Source organism: Nerophis lumbriciformis, linkage group LG06, assembly GCF_033978685.3.
Source record: "Nerophis lumbriciformis linkage group LG06, RoL_Nlum_v2.1, whole genome shotgun sequence".
Taxonomy (NCBI): Eukaryota; Metazoa; Chordata; class Actinopteri; order Syngnathiformes; family Syngnathidae; genus Nerophis; species Nerophis lumbriciformis.
The window spans coordinates 12,547,390-12,568,880 of record NC_084553.2 but is presented as its reverse complement, the minus strand read 5'-3'; the positions used below and the strand labels follow the sequence as shown (position 1 = coordinate 12,568,880).

Below are 21,491 nucleotides of genomic sequence, written 5' to 3'. Positions count from 1 at the left end.
GGAAAGCCAAGTGCTTAATTTGACACGGCTGACCACATTCTAGCGTAACTTAAAGGCCTACTGAAACCCACTACTACCGACCACGCAGTCTGATAGTTTATATATCAATGATGAAATCTTAACATTGCAACACATGCCAATACGGCCGGGTTAGCTTACTAAAGTGCAATTTTAAATTTTGCGCGAAATATCTTGCTGAAAACGTCTCGGTATGATGTAGCGGACATTTTGGGACAGCATGGTGGCCAGCTATTAAGTCGTCTGTTTTCATCGCAAAATTCCACAGTATTCTGGACATCTGTGTTGGTGAATCTTTTGCAATTTGTTCAATGAACAATGGAGACAGCAAAGAAGAAAGCTGTAGGTGGGAAGCGGTGTATTGCGGCAGGTGTTGTGCTGGATAACGCACCCCCGCCGTAGAATGCACCCCCTGACTGTTGTGCTGGATAACACAGCCGATGTTTCATTGTTTACATTCCCGAAAGATGACAGTCAAGCTTTACCATTGGCCTGTGGAGAACTGGGACAACAGAGACTCTTACCAGGAGGACTTTGAGTTGGATACGCAGACACGGTACCGTGAGTACGCAGGCAGCTGCGGCTTCCAAACATTTGATCGCTTGCCCGTACGTGCGTGCCGCTATGTGCATGTCACGTACATAACTTTGGGGACTTTGGGGAAATACATGTGCTGTATGAACTTTGGGGAGGTGAACGGTACTTTGGGCTGTGGGATTGAGTGTGTTATGCAGGTGTTTGAGTTGTATTGGCGGGTTATATGGACGGGAGGGGGGAGGTGTTTGTTATGCGGTATTAATTTGTGGCATATTAAATATAAGCCTGGTTGTGTTGTGGCTAATAGAGTATATATATGTCTTGTGTTTATTTACTGTTTTAGTCATTCCCAGCTGAATATCAGGTCCCACCCGCCTCTCACAGCATCTTCCCTATCTGAATCGCTCCCACTGCCCTCTAGTCCTTCACTCTCACTTTCCTCATCCACAAATCTTTCATCCTCGCTCAAATTAATGGGGAAATCGTCGCTTTCTCGGTCCGAATCGCTCTGGCTGGTGGTGGCCATGATTGTAAACAATGTGCAGATGTGAGGAGCTCCACAACCTGTGACGTCACGCTACTCGTCTGCTACTTCCGGTACAGGCAAGGCTTTTTTTTTATCAGCGACCAAAAGTTGCGAACTTTATCGTCGATGTTCTCTACTAAATCCTTTCAGCAAAAATATGGCAATATCGCGAAATGATCAAGTATGACACATAGAATGGACCTGCTATCCCCGTTTAAATAAGAAAATCGCATTTCAGTAGGCCTTTAATCCTTTTTTTCCATTAACGTCACGATCATAGCAGCACAGGACTCGTCGTCAATCAACTGCATTGTCTTTCATGGATTAATAGATCGTTTTTGGACAGCTCAGATGTAAAGACATATCGTGCCTTCAATCTTTTCTTTAAATCTTTGTGAGTGTCGAAGGAAGGGAGGTCAAGGCGAGTAGTAACGTCTTGGTGATGAATGGTTTAAATCTTTCAAAAATGATTTTTTAACAGTGTATAAATCCACTCCATCCTATTTTAAATATTGTTTTATTATTGCTTATATATTTTCCTCTAAACCTTTCAAAATACGCCCAAATTTGCACTGATGCAGGTAAATTAACAGTAGCCTATTGGTACTCTAGACCAGGGTTCCCCAACCTTTTTTCCACCAGGGACCGGTGTAATGTATGCATTACTTTCACGGACCAGCTTTCTACGTGTGGCAGATAAAAACAGCTAAAAAATTAGCCTTTGCCTACAATCTGAAAGTTAAGTCGGAGAAAATGCGGTAGTTTATAAATTATCTAGATGAGGCAATTGCTGAAGGAATTGCATGTGAATGCTCCAATGCTGATAGAATGAAGTTTGAATGTAAGGATAGTTTGAATGTTGGAATGTTTTGAATGTTGAAGCATTTGAATTTCCAGGAAAACCGGAATTTGGTTTGGAACTTGGGAAAGACTTAGTTTGAATGTCCAGGATGAGTGAAATATGTTGAAGGTGGAATATTTTGAATAAGTTGTAAAATGTTGGAATTGTGAAAGAGTGAAAAATGGATAATTCATTAAGAATGGGGACAGTGTCCCTAAAAACTGAGAATTCTTGGAAATCCGGGATTTTTTTTTTCAGTTTTTAAAAGGGACCACACAATTCTTGAACAGGCTGAATATTTTGAAGTTAGAACAGTTTGAGTGGGAGTTGTGGAACTTCGAAAAATGTCCCATTCTTTTCAATGGGAATTTCTTGGAAATTTGGGGATTTTGGGAAAAGAGGGAATTTTTTTGGAAAATGCAAAAAAATAGAATCTTCGGAATGAGTTGAAATGGATTGGTGTTGGAATTTTTCTAATCGGTCGAGAAATGTTGAAGTAGTAACATCTTTAATTGAGAAATGGTATTAAGGAATTCCTGGAATTTGAAATGGGTTGAAAAATGTGGAAGGAGTGGTTGCCAGAAAAAGGGTCAAAAAAGGCAGCCCGATATTTTTTGGGGAAAATGCAAAAAAATAGAATCTTCGGAATGAGTTGAAATGGTTGGTGTTGGAATTTTTTTAATCGGTCGAGAAATGTTGAAGTAGTAACATCTTTAATTGAGAAATGGTATTAAGGAATTCCTGGAATTTGAAATGGGTTGAAAAATGTGGAAGGAGTGGTTGCCAGAAAAAGGGTCTAAAAAGGGTTCGAAAAAACTGGAATTCTTGGGGAAAAAAATTTTACTTTAAAAAATTATAGTTTCAATGTCCAGGATGAGTGGAGTATGTTGAAGGTGGAATGGTTTGAATCGGTTGAAAAATATGTAAATGGTGGAAGTTTGAAAAATGGCCAATTCATTTTGAATGGGAAAAATGTTCCGGAAAACCTGTAATTCTGTCAATTTTGGGAATATGTTAATGGAAGCCCGCGATTGGAATGGTTTGAATCAGATGAAAAAAGTGGAAGGTAGAGCGCGCCAAAATCTGGAGAAGAAGAAGAAGTTGAATAAAAATAGATGAATTTTGGTGTAGAAAACCTTATTAATTGTGTGAATGCTTCGGAGCATTCACACAATTAATGTTGCTGTGCGGCCCGGTAGTGGTTGGGGACCACTGCTCTAGACCATCACCTGAAACCCCGAAGTGTCTCTAGGTCACGTGATTGCAACCCAGCTTGGTAAGTTCAGATGTAATGAAGCTGAATTATAAAGTTTGCTGCGCTTTTAGGGTTGAAATGCTTCAAAACAGCTGCAAACGTTACATCTGATGATTCTCGCTTAATGCTTCTACTTTGTTGTTGTCTGGCATTTTTCTTTGTCGGTGTTTTGTGGCTATTTCTTCCTGTCGGGGGTCTGAACCATTGATATAACTAGATATGACCCTGTGCTGTATCTGACCTATATTGTATTTTTTGGACCATAGAGCGCACCAGATTTTAAGGCGTACTGCCGACGAGCGGATCTATTCAGGTGTATTTTCATACAAAAGGCGCACCGGATTAAAAGGCACATTAAAGGTGGTCATATTATCATTTTTTTTGTACATTAAAAGCATTTCCTTGTGGTCTACATAACATGTAATGGTGGTTCTTTGGTCAAAATGGCGCATAGATCATGTTTTACAGACCATCATCAAGTTGCTTTCTGATTGTCCCTTCAGGATGCGCCGTGCCGTTTTGTGGGCGGTCTTATTTACGTGCCTCCACTTTGACAGCGTCTTCTCCTCGTCATCTTTGTTGTGCCAGTAGTTTTTAGCGCATCCATAGCGAGACTACTGACACATATAAATTAGTTATATTAGAAATGGCAACAGCAGAGGATGAATGTCCGACAACAAGACGATAGAGAAAAAGAAGGAGCTTATTGTCATTGCAACAAGTACAACGAAACTATGTTTTCAGCACAAACCCGTTCAAGATTAGACAAACAGTGTTCAGGGTTACAGAACACGAGGCGCTCCGTAAAAGGTGGGAAAAAGTTAAAACTCTGGGGAAGAAGATGAGTAAAAAAAAATACAAGGGGGCCTAGTCTGGAGTGGGGAAAAACCTCCATGCCATGCACACATAAACATGTTACATTTAATCACGACAACTCGCAACGGGGGGGAGTTGGGACCCTGGAGGTCGACTGCTGCTATGAAGCGCTGCCAGCAGTCTATCACCTCGAATGTCTCCTAATAGGTGCTGTGGTGGTCATAATTAAAGTTAAAGTACCAATGATTGCCACACACACACTAGGTGCTCTGGTTCCATCAAACGGTGCGGCTTCTTAGCTTACCAAAGTCGTACAAAAACATTTTTGACATTTGTGTGCGCCGTAATGTTCTATATTCTCAATGAAACATAAACGTTTTGGTGTTGCTTGCTAGCGTCATGTATTGAACAGGCAACAGATAGTATCATCTACTGGTCACACTTATCATTAGATCATGTACCAAAAACAATTGCTTCATGGTTGATAAGCCAGCCAGAATAATATGTACATTAGGTGCACCGGGTTTTAAGGCGCACTGTTGACTTTTGAGAAAAGGAAAGGATTGTAAGTGTGCCTTTTACAAAATATGGTAATCGTGTATAGTTATCTATGGACTGAGCATCAAAACGTTGATGTAAGTCCCAGGTTCGATCAGTGCTCGATGCCCAACCCTCGTTATCAAACTGTTTTGCACCTCATTAGGTTATTCAACATTGTGCCAAATGTTGCGGTTACTGAGTAAGTCCTAATGCAGAGAATAATTTCACCACACCGAGTGTGTGTGACAATCATTGGTACTTTAACTTTAATTTTAACTAATGAGGTTCCAAGGAGAAGTTGTCGCGCTAAAAACAATGTGTGCCAACATTTATTAGTCATTCTCCAGTTTAACAGTATCTGGTTCAAACACTAATGGCATCTATTAAACAAGACAAGAAGCGAAGAATCAAACAGAGGCAGAATTCCATTTTGCTCAATTGAGGAGAAACGTGTCAACCTGTAACCTCTTACAGTGTCACCCACGCTCTGGCGAAAAAGGTTTACGTCTCCTCCTTTATTTGGAAACACTCCCTGTTTACACAACAACATCTGCTTCCAAAGGAATGGGGAGTATGTAAATAGTCATTGTTTTCGGTCACATTAACACAAAAGAAAAAGATGCCTCGGGCTTGGACTGGTCCTGGCTTCAGCCTGGGCAGGTCTTCGATGACAATAGATAACCTCCTCCCGTCTCCTCCCGTTGTACACAATGGAATTTTCCAAGCCTTTGCTTGGTGCAACAAAGACAGCCTCTTGTCTGTTCATTGGGAACTCAGAACGGAAAGTTTTTTGATAATTTACATACAATTTTTCTGACAACCAGCAGAGGTCACTAGTGCACTTGACAGTTAGATCACACTATTTGAACTTTACCTTGCACATTGAACAAATCTGTTGTGTGTGGAACACGAAGAGTCGTGACTAGGTTCATTCAGGTACTTTTCTACACTCTTTGACTTACTTTTTAACTCGTTTTCTGCACACCAGAGATGATATTTGACTGTTTTGTCCCACGCAGAACTCCGCTCACCCCTTCAACGACTTGCTGAACCTAAACGCCGCCCCCGATGCCAGCTCCAGTTTGCTGGTGGACGTCTTCTCAGACGTCACACCTGCCGCCGACACGGTCGTGTCTGACGAGAGCTTCAGCAGGTTTGTGTCATTAAACGTCAGCTGGTGTCCAGTGGAACTGAAGTTGACAGGAAATATTGTAAACATAATTTGTTCCAATGCTTAATTGTCAGCATCCGAAAATTGTTACAGGTTTGACATCACACAATGTTTCTTATACTATAACTTGTAAATGCAGGTTTGTCTGTAAGAACAATGGTGTTCTCTATGAGAATCAACTTTTGCAGATTGGACTAAAGTCCGAGTACCGACAGAACCTGGGTGAGTGACTACCTTTTAATACAGTTTTAACATATTGTACTATCAACATTGCTCTAAACTAGATGGCACCAGATGACTAATAAACCTCACCAAAAAAAATCCATTGCTTTATTTGCATTTGTAGACAAGCTAGTACATTACATAGCATCTCCAAAAGGCCTCTGGTGTCCAGTTTTCACTCCCACTTTAAAAATGCACTCATGTCGTCCTCCAGGTCGCATTTACGTCTTCTTTGGCAACAAGACGTCCAGTCAGTTCCTCAGCTTCACCTCAGCCATGCGCAGTGAAGAAACGCTCAAAACACATATCCTTTCTTCCCCAGGCAGCCACAGGGGGCGCTACACACAAGCCGTTTAGTATGTTGGTGTCTAAATATTACAGTAGATCCCCGCCTTCACATGGTCTGGCGTTCGCTCCCCCGCATATTTGTGGCCGTCTTTTCTCTGCTTTGTAAATTGTTTTCTTTTAATGGTAACAGAAATAGAAAGTGGTTTGAAGGCGCTATAAATCCAGCAGAAGGCGCTGTCTCACACGTCAATTCACTCGATTTTTTCCAGTAGGAAGATCACAAGACTTGCTGTGGTGTAATTGCAGGTTTTGTAATTACTATGTTGTTTCTTAATGTGTAAAACTTAATTTATGCCTTTTTAATAACCGCAAGGAGCATTTCATAAGGCTTAGAGCAGGGGTGTCCAAACTTTTTCCTCTGAAGGATACACACTGAAGATTTAAAGTAAGCATTTTATATATTTTATATAAAATATATATAAATATGTATATATACTTATATATATATATATATAAATATATGTATGTATGTGTATATATATATATATATATATATATATATATATGTGTATATATACAGTATATGTGTGTGTGTGTATATATATATATATATATATATGTGTGTGTGTATATATATATATATATACACACATACATATATATATATATATATACACATACATATATATATATATATATATATATATATATATATATATATATATTTATATGTACAGTATATATATATATATACCGTATTTTTCGGAGTATAAGTCGCCCCGGAGTATAAGTCGCACCTGCCGAAAATGCATAATAAAGAAGGAAAAAAACATAAGTCGCACTGGAGCCCGGCCAAACTATGAAAAAAACTGCGACTTATAGTCCGAAAAATACGGTATATAAAGCACCAGTTCCATTGATAGCAAAACAGGCCCAGAGCATAATACTACCACCACCATGCTTGACGGTAGGTCTGGTGTTCCTGGGATTAAAGGCCTCACCTTTTCTTCTCCAAACATATTGCTGGGTATTGTTGCCAAACGGCTCAATTTTTGTTTCATCTGACCTCAGGTCTTATCTTTGTTCATGTGATGTCAGATGAAACACAAACTGAGCTGGCCACAATCCACCCGATTGCAGGTTAGTCAGTCTGCTCTCTCTCATTTTTGGGATTAAATTGAATGACATTATTATTACTATTTAGCTTTCAGGACTTCCCTTAACGTTTACTTCACAGCTGGATGTCCACGCCAAAGCGGTTGACCCAGTCATAGACGGGGGGGCCCAGGTTCAGCAGATCCTCAACATCGAATGCGTGTCTGATTTCAGTGACGCGCCCGTGCTCGACATCCAGTTCAGGTGGGACTCTCTCACATTCACACACACACACACACACACGCAGATGGGCAGAGAGGATTAAAGACACTTAATGGATGACTGCGGGTGTGTGTGCAGGTACGGCGGCGCCCTGCAGAACATCGCCATCAAACTCCCTGTGATGCTCAACAAGTTCTTCCAGCCCACTGAGATGACGTCAGAGGACTTCTTCCAGCGCTGGAAGCAGCTCGGCCTGTAAGAATCTCGATGACACCACAGTGCAAATACAAAATTGAAGCAAAATACCGTATTTTCTGAACTATAGAGCACACCACGGAGCCACTAATTTTTTGAGAAAAAAATATATTTTCCATATATTAGCTGCACCGGACTATAAGCCACAGATATTTTTGTGTGAAATTAGTTATTAACACCGAAATTGTTTGTAAATATGTCTTTACATACCTTAATTGTTTCCAAACAGTGTCTGTAATACAGCAGTAAAACGGCTGATCAAACAAAACAGAAGTCGTCATCATGGACCCACTAGCTGCGAAAGCTAGCTCTCCAATCACCTAAACAAACTCTGTGACATTTTGGTGAATTTTCTGAGGACTTTTTGAAACTGAAACAATACAAACCGAATGCCATTGTAAGTTAATAATACTAACATAGACACTCGTAAATGTGTTAGCATATTATCTAATGCTAACGACGCTAGCTTTATAACATTACGATAGCACGTACAAATATGCAGGAAAACACTCCCACAGATATCACAAATGGGACATTTTAGTGGGTAAGAATTGTTTCAGTTATATTGTTGAATTTATAAACGTTGCTTGGAGTGATGAATGAAGAATCCATAAAAGTAAAAATGCTATTTACGATTAGAATACAGAACGGCACTTATACTTCCGGTTTGAAGCTTTAAACAGCAGGAATTCACATTAACCCAGCAGCAGCTGCAGTGAGCAAAGTCATCCAATAGACGGCGCTATAGCACAAACGATAACACACTTTTTGCATGTGTTTAATGAAAACTATTTGCTTTATGGCTGCTAGCGAAGAAAAATCCATAAATTAGCCGCACCGTTTTTAAAAGCCGTAGGATACAAAGCGTAGGATAAAAGTATTACAGTCCTAAATTGACGGTACATTTAACAGACTTTCTGCCTTGTTGGGTTTGGTTCCTTTCGCTCTCTGATCCAAACCACCAGTTGTATCTTCTTTAACACAAAAATGACTTGTTTACATACATGAAGCATAAAAGCTAGGAAATAAATGTTTTTGTTTGTTTGCAGTCCTGAGCAGGAAGTCCAGAAGATCTTCAAATCCAAACACCCAATGGACACTGAGGTCACCAAAGCCAAGGTAGATGCTCATCTTCTGCTTTTAAACTACTTTAAACAAAAGTTTAATTCATGTTCAAAGCATGAGAAAACATATGAGGGTGTTTGGAAAAAGACACTGAAAAGTTCAACACTTATAAATTTAAACTGAAGTTATACAGGGTGTCACTAAGGAAAAAGTGGTTGTATTGCACAACTTCATGTGAATCTTGCAAAACATTTAAATATTAAACATTTTAAACAAAAGGTTGTTTGACAGGCAGGTGATAATCCAAGATATCTAAGCACGCCACTCAAGAGACTTAATAATATTAATGATAAATTACTATTACTTACACTCTGGACTATACACAGACACTCATCTATGTCTAAGACAGTCATAGGTGCGGGTTCATGAGAACATTTTTTCTAAATTAAATGTATAAATGACATGGTGGCATTAAAATCAGCCAGAGCTAACCTGAACTGTGCCATTAAAGGGGAACATTATCACAATTTCAGAATTGTTAAAACCATTAAAAATCAGTTTCCAGTGGCTTAATCAGTTTCCAGTGGCTTATTATATTTTTCGAAGTTTTTTTCAAAATTTTACCCATCACGCAATATCCCTAAAAAAAGCTTCAAAGGGCCTGATTTTAACCACCCGTCCATTTTCCTGTGACGTCACATAGTGAAGCCAACACAAACAAACATGGCGGAAAGAACAGCAAGCTATAGCGACATTAGCTCGGATTCAGACTCGGATTTCAGCGGCTTAAGCGATTCAACAGATTACGCATGTATTGAAACGGATGGTTGTAGTGTGGAGGCAGGTAGCGAAAACGAAATTGAAGAAGAAACTGAAGCTATTGAGCCATATCGGTTTGAATCGTATGCAAGCGAAACCGACGAAAACGACACGACAGCCAGCGACACGGGAGAAAGCGAGGACGAATTCGGCGATCGCCTTCTAACCAACGATTGGTATGTGTTTGTTTATGTTTATGTCTATGAACTAGGTTTACAGCATATGAAATACATTTGGCAACAACATGCACTTTGAGAGTGCAGACAGCCCAATTTTCATCAATTAATATATTCTGGAGACATACCCTCATGTCAGCAGGCCAGGGAAGCTAGGGTCGATATTCTTCTCTTGATCATCTTCGGGAGGGTGTGAGCCAAGACATCCAAGGGGGTTTAGCTCGCTCGTCTGCGGGAACAAACTGCCGCCATTGCTTGCCGTGCTACCGAGGTCTTTTGTCCCTGAATTGCGCACACACTCCGGCAGGTTCAATGGGGGTCTGGCGGCAGATTTCTTTGACTTTATCGTTGGAAATGCATCTGCTTTGAGTGTCGCAGGATATCCACACATTCTTGCCATCTCTGTCGTAGCATAGCTTTCGTCGGTAAAGTGTGCGGAACAAACGTCCAATTTCTTGCCACTTTCGCATCTTTGGGCCACTGGTGCAACTTGAATCCGTCCCTGTTCGTGTTGTTACACCCTCCGACAACACACCGACGAGGCATGATGTCTCCAAGGTACGGAAAACAGTCGAAAAAACGGAAAATAACAGAGCTGATTTGACTTGAGAAAATGGCGGATTGCTTCCCGATGCGACGTCACGTTGTGACGTCATCGCTCCGAGAGCGAATATTAGAAAGGCGTTTAATTCGCCAAAATTCACCCATTTAGAGTTCGGAAATCGGTTAAAAAAAAAAAAAAGGTATTTTTTCTGCAACATCAAGGTATATATTGACGCTTACATAGGTCTGGTGATAATGTTCCCCTTTAAGGTTGCAAAGCGTGCTCACAGTCAGAAAGTGCAGGACTTCTTTGAGAACCCTACAAACACTAGACGAATGTGGCAGGGCATACAGGTCATCACGGACTATAAAGCTGCCCCCTGTCCCTGTGACAACAGCATCAGCTTCCTAGATGACCTTAACAACTACTTTGCAAGGTTTGAGGCACTTAACACCACTCCGGCGAGAAAATCCATCCCTCGCCCTGATGAGCAGCCGCTCAACCTGGATATAGCGGATGTCCGGAAAACCCTGAGGAGAGTGACCCCCGGAAAGCACCGGGACCTGATGACATTCCGGGCAAGGTGCTTAAGGGATGTGCAGACCAGCTGGCTGGGGTTCTCACAGACATCTTCAACATCTCGCTGACCCAGGCTTTGGTACCATCATGTTTTAAGACGGCCACAATCATCATTGTGGCCAGTGCCAAAAAAAGCTTCGAGAGGCTGGTAAAGGAATATATTGTCTCCAGACTTCCCCCCACATTCGACCCATACCAGTTTGCTTATCGCCCTAACCGCTCCACAGAGGACGCCATCTCCTTTGCACTCCACCTGAGCTTAGAACATCTGGAAGGAAAGGACACACACGTGCGGATGTTGTTCCTGGACTTCAGCTCAGCATTCAACACCATCATCCCGCAGCACTTGGTGAGCAAACTGGCCCCCCTTGGATTCAGTACCCCCCTATGCAACTGGCTGCTTGACTTCCTCACAGACAGACCCCAATCTGTGAGAGTGGGCAATAACACCTCCAGTGCCATCTCCCTGAGCACCGGCTGCGTCCTGAGTCCGCTGCTGTTCACGTTGATGACCCATGACTGCTGCGCCAGGTCCACTACTAACCACATTGTGAAGTGTGCGGACGACACGACAGTAATGGGCCTCATCCGTGACAACAATGACATGGACTACAGGGAGGAGTTGAAACATCTGGTTGACTGGTGCAGAACCAACAACCTGGTCCTGAATGTCAACAAGACCAAGGAGATCATCGTTGACTTCAGAAAGCACCAGTCCAGCCACGCTCCACTCTACATCAACGGCACAGCAGTGGAGATAGTAAGCAGCACCAAGTTCCTGGAGGTGCAGATAACTGACAAAATAACCTGGTCCCTACACACCGGAGCTCTTGTAAAAAGAGCTCAGCAGCGCATGCACTTTTTGCGTCGGATGAAAAGAGCACAGCTCCCTCCCCCCATTCTCACCACATTCTACAGAGGCACTATAGAGAGCCTGCTGACCAACTGCATCTCTGTCTGGACTGGAGCCTGCAATGCCTCAGACTGGAAGTCTCCGCAGAGAGTGGTGAGGACGGCGGAAAAGATCATCAGGACTCCTCTTCCTCCTATCCAGGAGATCGCAAAAAGCCGCTGCCTGACCAGGGCTCAGAAAAGCTGCAGAGACTTCTCCCACCCCCACCAAGGACTGTTTTCACTGCTGGACTCTAGAAAGAGGTTCCGCAGCCTCCGAAGCAGCTTCTTCCCTCAGGCCGTAAGACTCTTGAACGCATCATAATTAAATTATCCCCTCAACTCCCCCCAAAATGGATTAACTCGCTGGAATAAAAAAGATAATATAACATACGTCCATAAACATGGACGCATGTGAAAAAGTGCAATATATTTATCTGTACAGTAATCTATTTATTTATTTATATATATTTACATATATTTATTTATTTTATACATATATATATTTATTTATTTATATATGCACCATATTGCTTTTTTATCCTGCACTACCATGAGCTTATGTAACGAAATGTCGTTCTTATCTGTGCTGTAAAGTTCAAATTTGAATGACAATAAAAAGGAAGTCTAAGTCTAATATAGACTGTAATGTTTCCTACGGTCCTGTAGGTGGCAGCAATGCACATTACAAGGTTTTGGACATCTAAATAGACACCACACATGAAGTGAAGCTTTTGTAGATTTTGGATTTTCAGTGTTTAAAACAGCGACCTGATGTCCAAACCTCATGACAAAACATATTTTAATGCTTGTATGACAAATAGTTAATGCTTGCTAATACTTGATCTGATTTATGTTTGCTAGATTATAGGTTTTGGTGTGGGTTTGCTGGAGGGCGTTGATCCTAACCCTGCAAACTTTGTCGGAGCTGGAGTGGTCCACACTAAATGTTCTCAGGTGGGATGCCTTCTCAGGCTGGAGCCCAACGCACAAGCGCAGGTAGAACACACACACACACACACACACACACACACACACACACACACACACGCCAGTCGAGTGTGTAACAACATGGCTTCTGTCCCCGTCAGATGTATCGTCTCACGCTGAGGACCAGCAGGGACTCCGTGTCTCAGAGACTTTGTGATCTGCTCTCAGATCAGTTCTAGATGCCTCCGTGGTTCCTCTCTGTTCTTTGTACAGTGTAAAGTCTTTTGTTTTTTTAATGCAACGGAAATGAAATGTACTTTAGGCACATAGCTTTACTGCCTCCACTGCTACGCTCTTGGAAGCCGAGCACACTAGTGATATATATTTTTTAACCTTTTTGCACTTTTGAAGGGCAGTATGACATCACGCCGGAGACCTTTGCCATGGTGCCGCCTTTACGCTCTTCTACACACACTTTGTACTGTAGCTCACTCTGGTGCCTTTGTGTCACTGAAACACTAGCAGCACAGTGCCTCACTACTTCTACCTGAATGCACACACTAAATATTTCTATTTTCACTGCCTTCACTCGCTCCTTAAATGCTCCTCACTGCCTTAGGAGGTATTTTTTCAACTGTTGGAAAATAAAATCGTCTCCTTCTCAAGGCCAGGTCCGTCTATTTTATACAATTACTGAAATATGCATGGTCTTAACCAGTGGTTCTCAATATTTAAAAAAAACTAACATTTGGCTCTCCAAGTACCTTCATACTTTTTTGATCATAGACTTAGACAAACTTTAATGATCCACAAGGGAAATTATTCCACACAGTAGCTCAGTTACAATGATTGAAAGTGTAAGGATGGAAAGGACAATGCAGGTATAAATAGACTAAATATAGCGATATAACATATATACGTAATATTTACATAATATATGTACAGTTTCATATCTATTTATTTGAAATCGTTATCAATCAATCAAGCTTTATTGCAGACTCCAATGTCCAGGTAGACTATTCAGTCTAAGCCTGGGCCCCTGGAGAGGGGGTCCAGACTAAGGCCAAGGAAGAAAAAAAAATGCATAGCCATAGCACACATAAGCATGTGTAAGAGGGGAAACATCAAAGAACACAAAGGGCATTAAAAGAGCATAGCTGATGCAACCAGCCATTTCTACATACAGCTACAAAAAAATATATATAAAATTGAAAAAAACATATACACTGTGGTGGCCTCTGCGGTATTCCACGCCATCGTCTGCTGGGGTGGTGGGGAGCAAGGCCAGAGACAGGAGCAGACCCAACAAAGCAACCAAGAGAGCCACTCGGCCGCCCACTAACTCGGCCAGTGTCCAGTCCGCATGGATGAGCGAGGATGCGTCTAAGGCAGGGGTCGGCAACCTTTACCAGTCAAAGAGCCATTTTGACCAGTTTCACAAATTATAGAAGACAATGGGAGCCGCAAAAATGTTTTGAAATTTTAAATGAAATAACACTGCATACTAAGTTTTTTTTGTTTTGCTTTGTGCTATGTATAAATCAGGGGTCTCAGACACCCTGCCCACACCTTTAAGTGGAATTTGAAAGCTGGTGCGGCACGCGGGTTTTAAATGAATGGCGTTTGTCAACGTCATGCGTGCCGTGATGGTACAGCATTTAGCGCCCACTACAGCCAGCGTGCCTGAACAGCCACACGTTGTATGGGGCTTCCGCTTGCTCACGTAGGTGACAGCAAGGCATACTTGGTCAACAACCACACAGGTCACACTGACGGTGGCGGTATAAAAAAAAAAAACTTTAACACTCTTACTAATAATGCGCCACACTGTGAACCCACACCAAACAAGAATGACAAACAAATTTCGGGAGAACATCTGCATCGTAACACAACATAAACACAACAGGACAAATACCCAGAATCCCATGCAGCCCTAACTCTTCCGGGATACATTATACCCCCCCCCCCGCTACCAAACCCCGCCCACCTCAACCGACGCACAGAGGGGGGGGGGGTTGATGTGTGAGGGAGCAGGGTTGGGGTGGGGGCGGGGCTTGGTGATAGCAGGGGTGTATAATGTAGCCCGGAAGAGTCAGGGCTGCATGGGATTCTGGGTGTTTGTTCTGTTGTGTTTATGTTGTGTTTAGGTGCAGATATTCTCCTGAAATGTGTTTGTCATTCTTGTTTGGTTTTGGTTCAAAGTGTGGCGCATTATTAGTAAGAGTGTTAAAGTTGTTTTATATGGTCACCGTCAGTGTAACCTGTGTGGCTGTTGACAAAGTATGCCTTGCTGTCACGTACGTGTTCAAGCAGAAGATGTATATTGTATCACAAATGTTGGGCTGGCACGCTGTTAATACAGATTGTAGAGGGCGCCAAATGTTGTACCATCATGGCAGGCCCTTATTATAGCTGTAAGGGTGAAAATCGGTGAATAGTAATCCCGGGAGTTTTCTGCGAGAGGCACTGAAATCCGGAAGTCTCACGGGAAAATTGGGGAGTTCAGCAAGCAAGCTGCTGAGCCGCATCAGAGTGATCAAAGAGCCGCATGCGGCTCCGGAGCCGCGGGTTGCCACCCCTGGTCTAAGGAGACCGAGGTGTCTGATGGCTGCTCATTCAGCCAAGACACTGTGAAGCCCGTCCGTCCCGGCGCTCAGCGCCAGCTCCGCAGCTCTGTCTCTTCATCCGCATCTCCTCCAGTCTCTCCAAACAGACTCTGGTGTGGCAGAGACCCAGCAGCTGGTCTCCATGGCCAAAAGGCTCCCGGGAGGCGGATCCAGAAGTCCACAAAAAAGCACCGCAGAAGTCACGAAAGTGGCACCCCTTGTAGCACAGTCCTAAAGGGTCCCGAACCAAAAGGACAAAAACAAAACCCACATGAAAACGAGGGAAACACCAGGAACACAGAAGGATGACACAAGAGCACAGAGCTCCTGCCACCAGCAGCCACTACAGCGGCGACATCTTGGGAAAACATTTTTTATCCAGTTGTTGGTGAATTTGTCAGATCATGTTGCTATAACCTCCATTTTTGTTTCAAAATGGCCTTTTAACATGGATGGCTTCCTTCACTCCTTTTTCAAACTAGTAGTTCCTTTGGTACAAGAAACTGACCGTGGTTCTCCCTGAAATCTTCCTTCTCTTTGAGATGCACATTTCTGATTTCTGACCAACTGTTGCTTCGTCTTCTAAGTCCTCCCAAATCACCGAGTGTCGTCCACTCAGGAAGTCTTCTGTTTCCACATTTTCCTGCGAATTTTTCAGATGATCTTGCTGATCATTGCTGGTTTCTGAAAGTTCAGTGATAGTGTTTATGTCTGTTGAAGAGGAATGAAGTGCATGAACAGGAACAGTGAGTTGCATGGCTCCTTCTGAATCCATCTCCTCATCCTCAGTCAACACGTTCAATCCTAAAACACCAAAAAAAGGTCAAAATTCAAAACATTCTGAAACGGGATGAAAAATAATATCATGAAGCAGAACACAATAAGTGTAATGACTTAGTTTACCTGAGTTGGAGGGAAGAGTGAGTACTTTGTCTAAGAAGGATGTGTTTTCATCACGCTCTTTGCACACTGAAACAACAACACAAAGATAATTACATTCCAATCACCTTAGCGAGGTAAGGAAACTAACATCCCAACTAGGTATTAATTACATTTAAATAAATAACTAATATGACTTTGATTGATTGTCTTTTGTCATGTCGAGTTTCTGTACCTTTTAGATGTTGACGTGTTATGTATAAAACACAACACACGATGATGACCAGAGTGAAGATACAGACTAACATGAAAATCAGATGAGCATCTGATCTTTTACCTGCACAGAAAAACAAAAGTCGAACTCAAATCAACTTTTCAAAGTACATTCTATCCAAAATAAGATTTCAATATGTACAACCAACATTTCATAGCCATCATTATTGATTATAAGTACCCAGGAAGCAGTCCTTAGCGGTGAATGAAGCCTTTTCATTGGTCAGAGGGTTGCTGACATCACAACGATAAACTTGATCATCATCTTCATTCCTGAAAGTTATTGTTAAATTTGGTCCAGTCTGCTCCTTTCCTGCTGAGCTCCACTTAAACTTTAATAAATGAGGATGTTTGGACTCTGTTGAGCACACAAGTGTCGCCTGCTTTGTGTCGCTCATCTCACAGGATATGTTGGGTTTGGATACTTTGTCTGTAAGAAAACAGAAGGATGGTCAACATGAGGTCAGATGTTTTTTTTGTTTTTGGGGTGAAGATTCATGTAGTGTTGAGTCGTGTTCACATTTGAGCTCAAATGTAACACAATCAACACTATTGTTAATGAACCTAGATTAGACAAGTTAATATTTATAGTGTTCAATATTTGTGTTGAAATGTTCATGAATGGAAATGTAAACTTACCTATAACTTCAATTGTACACAGGAAAGTATCCTGCTCGCTGTTTATGTTCATTTCAAGAAGATAGACTCCACTGTCTTCATATGTGGCGTTTTTGATGGTGAGTTCTGCAGAGACCCGGTCCAGAGTGATTCTGTTCTTGTATGAAGGCGGCACATAGTCCTCCGTGCCAGTAAAGAATACCACATCATTTTCATTATGTAGCCAGATAAATTTAATAGGTCGTTCAGAGATGGATGGCATCAAGTGTATGTCCTGACCCTTCAGGACATATTTCACATCCTGTGTAGAAACTGTGAAAGGGACATAAACAGATAGAAAGTATTCAGCTGTAGTGGTGCACCATTAAGACCCTTTTTATAAACAAAACACACTGCTGTGGTTGTGACATTTTGAAGACATTGGTTTTACTTAAAGGGCAAACACTCTTTGGTTACTTGCGGGGGATGCCACATGGAGGCTGTCTTCTTCTCTCCCTTTTTAATTTTTTTATTTATTTTTAATTTTTTTTGGGGGGGTTGTTGTTTTTGTTCCACAATTACTTGACAAAAGCTGCACCAACTGTGCGTATCCAGGTTAGTGTGCTGGACCCTCATCGTTGGTGCATGCACCCTCACATCCACACAATGAGGTGCAACAGACCCCAGATTTAAAGCACTTGCAGCGCCCGCTACAAGACTTCTTGCACCTGCAGCGAAGAAGGATGGCACAGGCTGTACTGGCATTTGGGTCCAGTATGGTTCCCAAGTCTTTGTTGTCGAGCTGTTCCGTCCCCACGTTCCAAAATTGGGAATATTCAGTTTGTGTTAGAATAATCATGTATATATATTATCACACAACTTTAGTATGCTTAAAGTCCGTTGCTATGGTTATTAGCTATTGTGCTCAAGCTGTATTTTTCCTATCTGTGCAAGGACAAAACTTCTTGTCTGAGGGGTGGCCTCAGCCGCAGATGTTATCGTTGTTTTAGCCCGTTAACAGCCAAGGACTTCAAGGACCTCAACGAAGATAAGACGACAGCACGCAGACGAAGCCGAGACAAGGCGAAATCACAAGGCCCCAGCACATTCCGTCACGTATTGTGCGTACTGGACTTCTTTGCATGATATGTGTGACCGCTCCTTTTAGAGGCGGCCTCAGTGATGTTGACTGTGGAACTCCTGGATAAATAGAGGGACGCGGGAGCTGTACCTTAGAGCAGTGGTTCTCAAATGGGGGTACGCGTACCCCTGGGGGTACTTGAAGGTATGCCAAGGGGTACGTGAGATTTTTTTTAAATATTCTAAAAATAGCAACAATTAAAAAATCCTTTATAAATATATTTATTGAATAATACTTCAACAAATTATGAATGTAAGTTCATAAACTCAGTGAAGCACAAGCTTGGGTTTCTCACTAAAATGTCTGTCAAAAAGAACTGTGAAAAGAAATGCGATATTCAGTGTTGACAGCTAGATTTTTTGTGGACATGTTCCATAAATATTGATGTTAAAGATTTCTTTTTTGTGAAGAAATGTTTAGAATTAAGTTCATGAATCCAGATGGATCTCTATTACAATCCCCAAAGAGGGAACTTTAAGTTGATGATTACTTCTATGTGTAGAAATCTTTATTTATAATTGAATCACTCGTTTATTTTTCAACAAGTTTTTAGTTATTTTTATATCTTTTTTTCCAAATAGTTCAAGAAAGACCACTACAAATGAGCAATATTTTGCACTGTTATACAAATTAATAAATCAGAAACTGATGACATAGTGCTGTATTTTACTTCTTTATCTCTTTTTTTCAACCCAAAATGCTTTGCTCTGATTAGGGGGTACTTGAATTAAAAAAATGTTCACAGGGGGTACATCACTGAAAAAAGGTTGAGAACCACTGCCTTAGAGCATAGGGCGAGACTGTGACTAAGTGTGCAGCTCCATGCGTTCTCCTCATGAGCTAAATTGAACTCTGTCTCTGCATGATTCCTTGCCAGAGGTGGGACCAAGTCATTGTTTTGCAAGTCACAAGTAAGTCTCAAGTCTTTGCCCTCAAGTCCGAGTCAAGTCCCGAGTCAAGACAGGCAAGCCCCGAGTCAAGTCCAAAGTCAAGACTGGAAAGTCTCAAGTCAAGTCCTAAGTCCTGCATTTTGTCCTTTTAACCACAGACTAATATATTAACACAGATTGTGTATGCTTTTCAAACGCTGTATTTATTAATTAAAACAAGTGCATTTTAAATTGCAGGAAAGAAAATTGTGCTGACATTGCACTTTATAATAGCACTATTAACCAGTCATTTTAAACATTAACTCATTCCTTTACAGAACAAACACATTGAAAAATAAAGTGCAAATGTACTTATTTGTACAAAAGTGTTAACATTGAAAAAACATGACATATACGTGAACATAACAAAAAAGTTGTACTTTTTATATGTCAGGGCCCTATGCTGCATTGCATTTGCAAAAGACCAAATTAGCCAAGAGTCTGTCAGTCATTTGTGCACGATGGGGGCGTAGTATGATGCCACCATGGCTGAAAACTCGCTCCACTGGAGCACTGGAGGCAGGCACTGCCAAGACTCTCATGGCCACTCGGAACAGTGAAGGAAGAGTCTTCATGTTCAATGCCCAGAACAAAAGGGGGGAGAGAGTTGTTTTGGGTTGGTGCACTACTTGTAAGTGTATCTTGTGTTTTTTATGTTGATTTAATTTAAAAAAAGAGAAAAAAAAAAAAATTATTTCTTGTGCGGCCCGATACCAATCGATCCACGGACCAGTACCGGGCCACAGACCGGTGGTTGGGGACCACTGAGGTAAACAACCAACAGTATGTCAGAAAGCTAGCTAAAACGGTACACATATTCATAATATAGTATACATTTTAACTGACCTTTATTTGACTATTTTTGTCTTTTTTTAGGTGGCTAAAATACGCGGTGCTGCTGACCGCCGTCTAACGTTACGTGTGATGTATTGACTAACGTAACCCTGCTTAAAAAAAATCACTGAACAAAAAGTATGAATAAGGTAGTGAACTGCAACAGATTCCCGTGTTTGCAATAACGTTATAACGTTAGCAGTGAGTTTACAGCCTCACTGATTTAACTACACAGCAAATAAAAGTCGCGTTACTTAGCCAATAAACGTTATCTTACATTCAAAACTTACCGTTCTTTGTGCAACTTCAAATGCCGGACGAAGTTGGAAGTTGTTGCCTCTCCATCAGTAATTTTCGAACCGCATGTGTTGCATACTGCAAACCGTTTTGTGTTGACCACCTCGTAATTTTTATACCCAAACAAAATTATTTTAGGTATCATTTTTTGTTCACTGGCGTGTGGTTTGGACATGTCTTCTTCGTTGGTTGTCCTGCAATTTGATTGGATGAATGCTGTGTGATGAAAACAAAGTAGATCTAATTTGATTGGCTGTTGTACTGAGACCACACCAGCTGACACACGCAACGCTGATAGACAAGTACACAATGAAAAATACGGAGCGCTCCCGAATAACTTTTTCATCTTTGGGTTTTGGGGAAAGTAGCAAGTCATGTCAAGTCATGTCAATTCAAAAGGCTCAAGTCCAAGTGAAGTCACAAGTCATTGATGTTAAAGTCTAAGTCGAGTTGCAAGTCTTTTTACATTTTGTCAAGTCCAGTCTAAAGTCATCAAATTCATGACTCGAGTCTGACTCGAGTCCAAGTCATGTGACTCGAGTCCACACCTCTGTTCCTTGCTTCTTGACTGATTAATAGAGGTCATCAGTGTTTGAACCTGACAGTTTGACGGAGGTTGCCTGACTCCAATAAAAACTGGCCTGCAGCAGTGCCCTTCTGTATTATCCTCATAGGCTTTGAGGAGTCCTGGTCCTTGAAGGACAATGTCATTGAATACTCTTAAAGGTTCAGGAACAGATACCGTAAGACAGTTGGAAGGTAAGGGGCCATCAAATTTGTGTCCGTGTCAACAGAAGTGCCTCATCTTGATCAATCTGGTTGGAATCATGGCCTCTAGCTACACAGCTTTTCATTTTGGAATCAACATTATTTGTTAATGCCCTGTGCAGATCTCTCGTATCCTCCCCTTCACATATCACACAATGAATACCACTGGTTTGGGGATGACTTGATCGAAGCTTTTTAGGACTTAATAAGGAGGGGACAGCATGATACTCATGCTTTCGAGCCCTTTTAACACGAGAAATACTACAGTAGCTTCTGCAGCGTTTGTGGTATTTGGCATACTTTCCAACCCTCCTGGATTTTCCGGGAGACTCCCGAAATTCAGCCCCTCTCCCGAAAACCTCCCGGGACAAATTTTC

At 41.7% G+C, this 21,491-nt stretch overlaps 2 protein-coding genes across 3 annotated transcripts in view; one reads left to right on the top strand and one right to left on the bottom strand.

The window, feature by feature from the left end:
- Window positions 1-13,455, top strand: part of LOC133608469 (AP-2 complex subunit alpha-2-like) — a 38,577-nt gene extending 25,122 nt beyond the window's left edge. For both annotated transcript variants that reach the window (XM_061963713.2, XM_061963714.2), the window contains 8 exons: window positions 5,553-5,686; window positions 5,844-5,926; window positions 6,141-6,231; window positions 7,451-7,573; window positions 7,670-7,786; window positions 8,836-8,905; window positions 12,725-12,859; window positions 12,952-13,455. In XM_061963713.2, coding sequence (XP_061819697.1) covers window positions 5,553-5,686; window positions 5,844-5,926; window positions 6,141-6,231; window positions 7,451-7,573; window positions 7,670-7,786; window positions 8,836-8,905; window positions 12,725-12,859; window positions 12,952-13,029 — 831 coding nt within the window. In that variant the 3' untranslated portion in view covers window positions 13,030-13,455. The remainder of the gene's footprint in view (window positions 1-5,552; window positions 5,687-5,843; window positions 5,927-6,140; window positions 6,232-7,450; window positions 7,574-7,669; window positions 7,787-8,835; window positions 8,906-12,724; window positions 12,860-12,951) is intronic.
- Window positions 13,456-15,070: 1,615 nt separating this feature from the next.
- Window positions 15,071-21,491, bottom strand: part of LOC133608468 (lymphocyte function-associated antigen 3-like) — a 48,620-nt gene continuing 42,199 nt past the window's right edge. Inside the window, exon 6 of the mRNA XM_072913399.1 lies at window positions 15,071-16,200. Coding sequence (XP_072769500.1) covers window positions 15,875-16,200 — 326 coding nt within the window. The 3' untranslated portion in view covers window positions 15,071-15,874. The remainder of the gene's footprint in view (window positions 16,201-21,491) is intronic.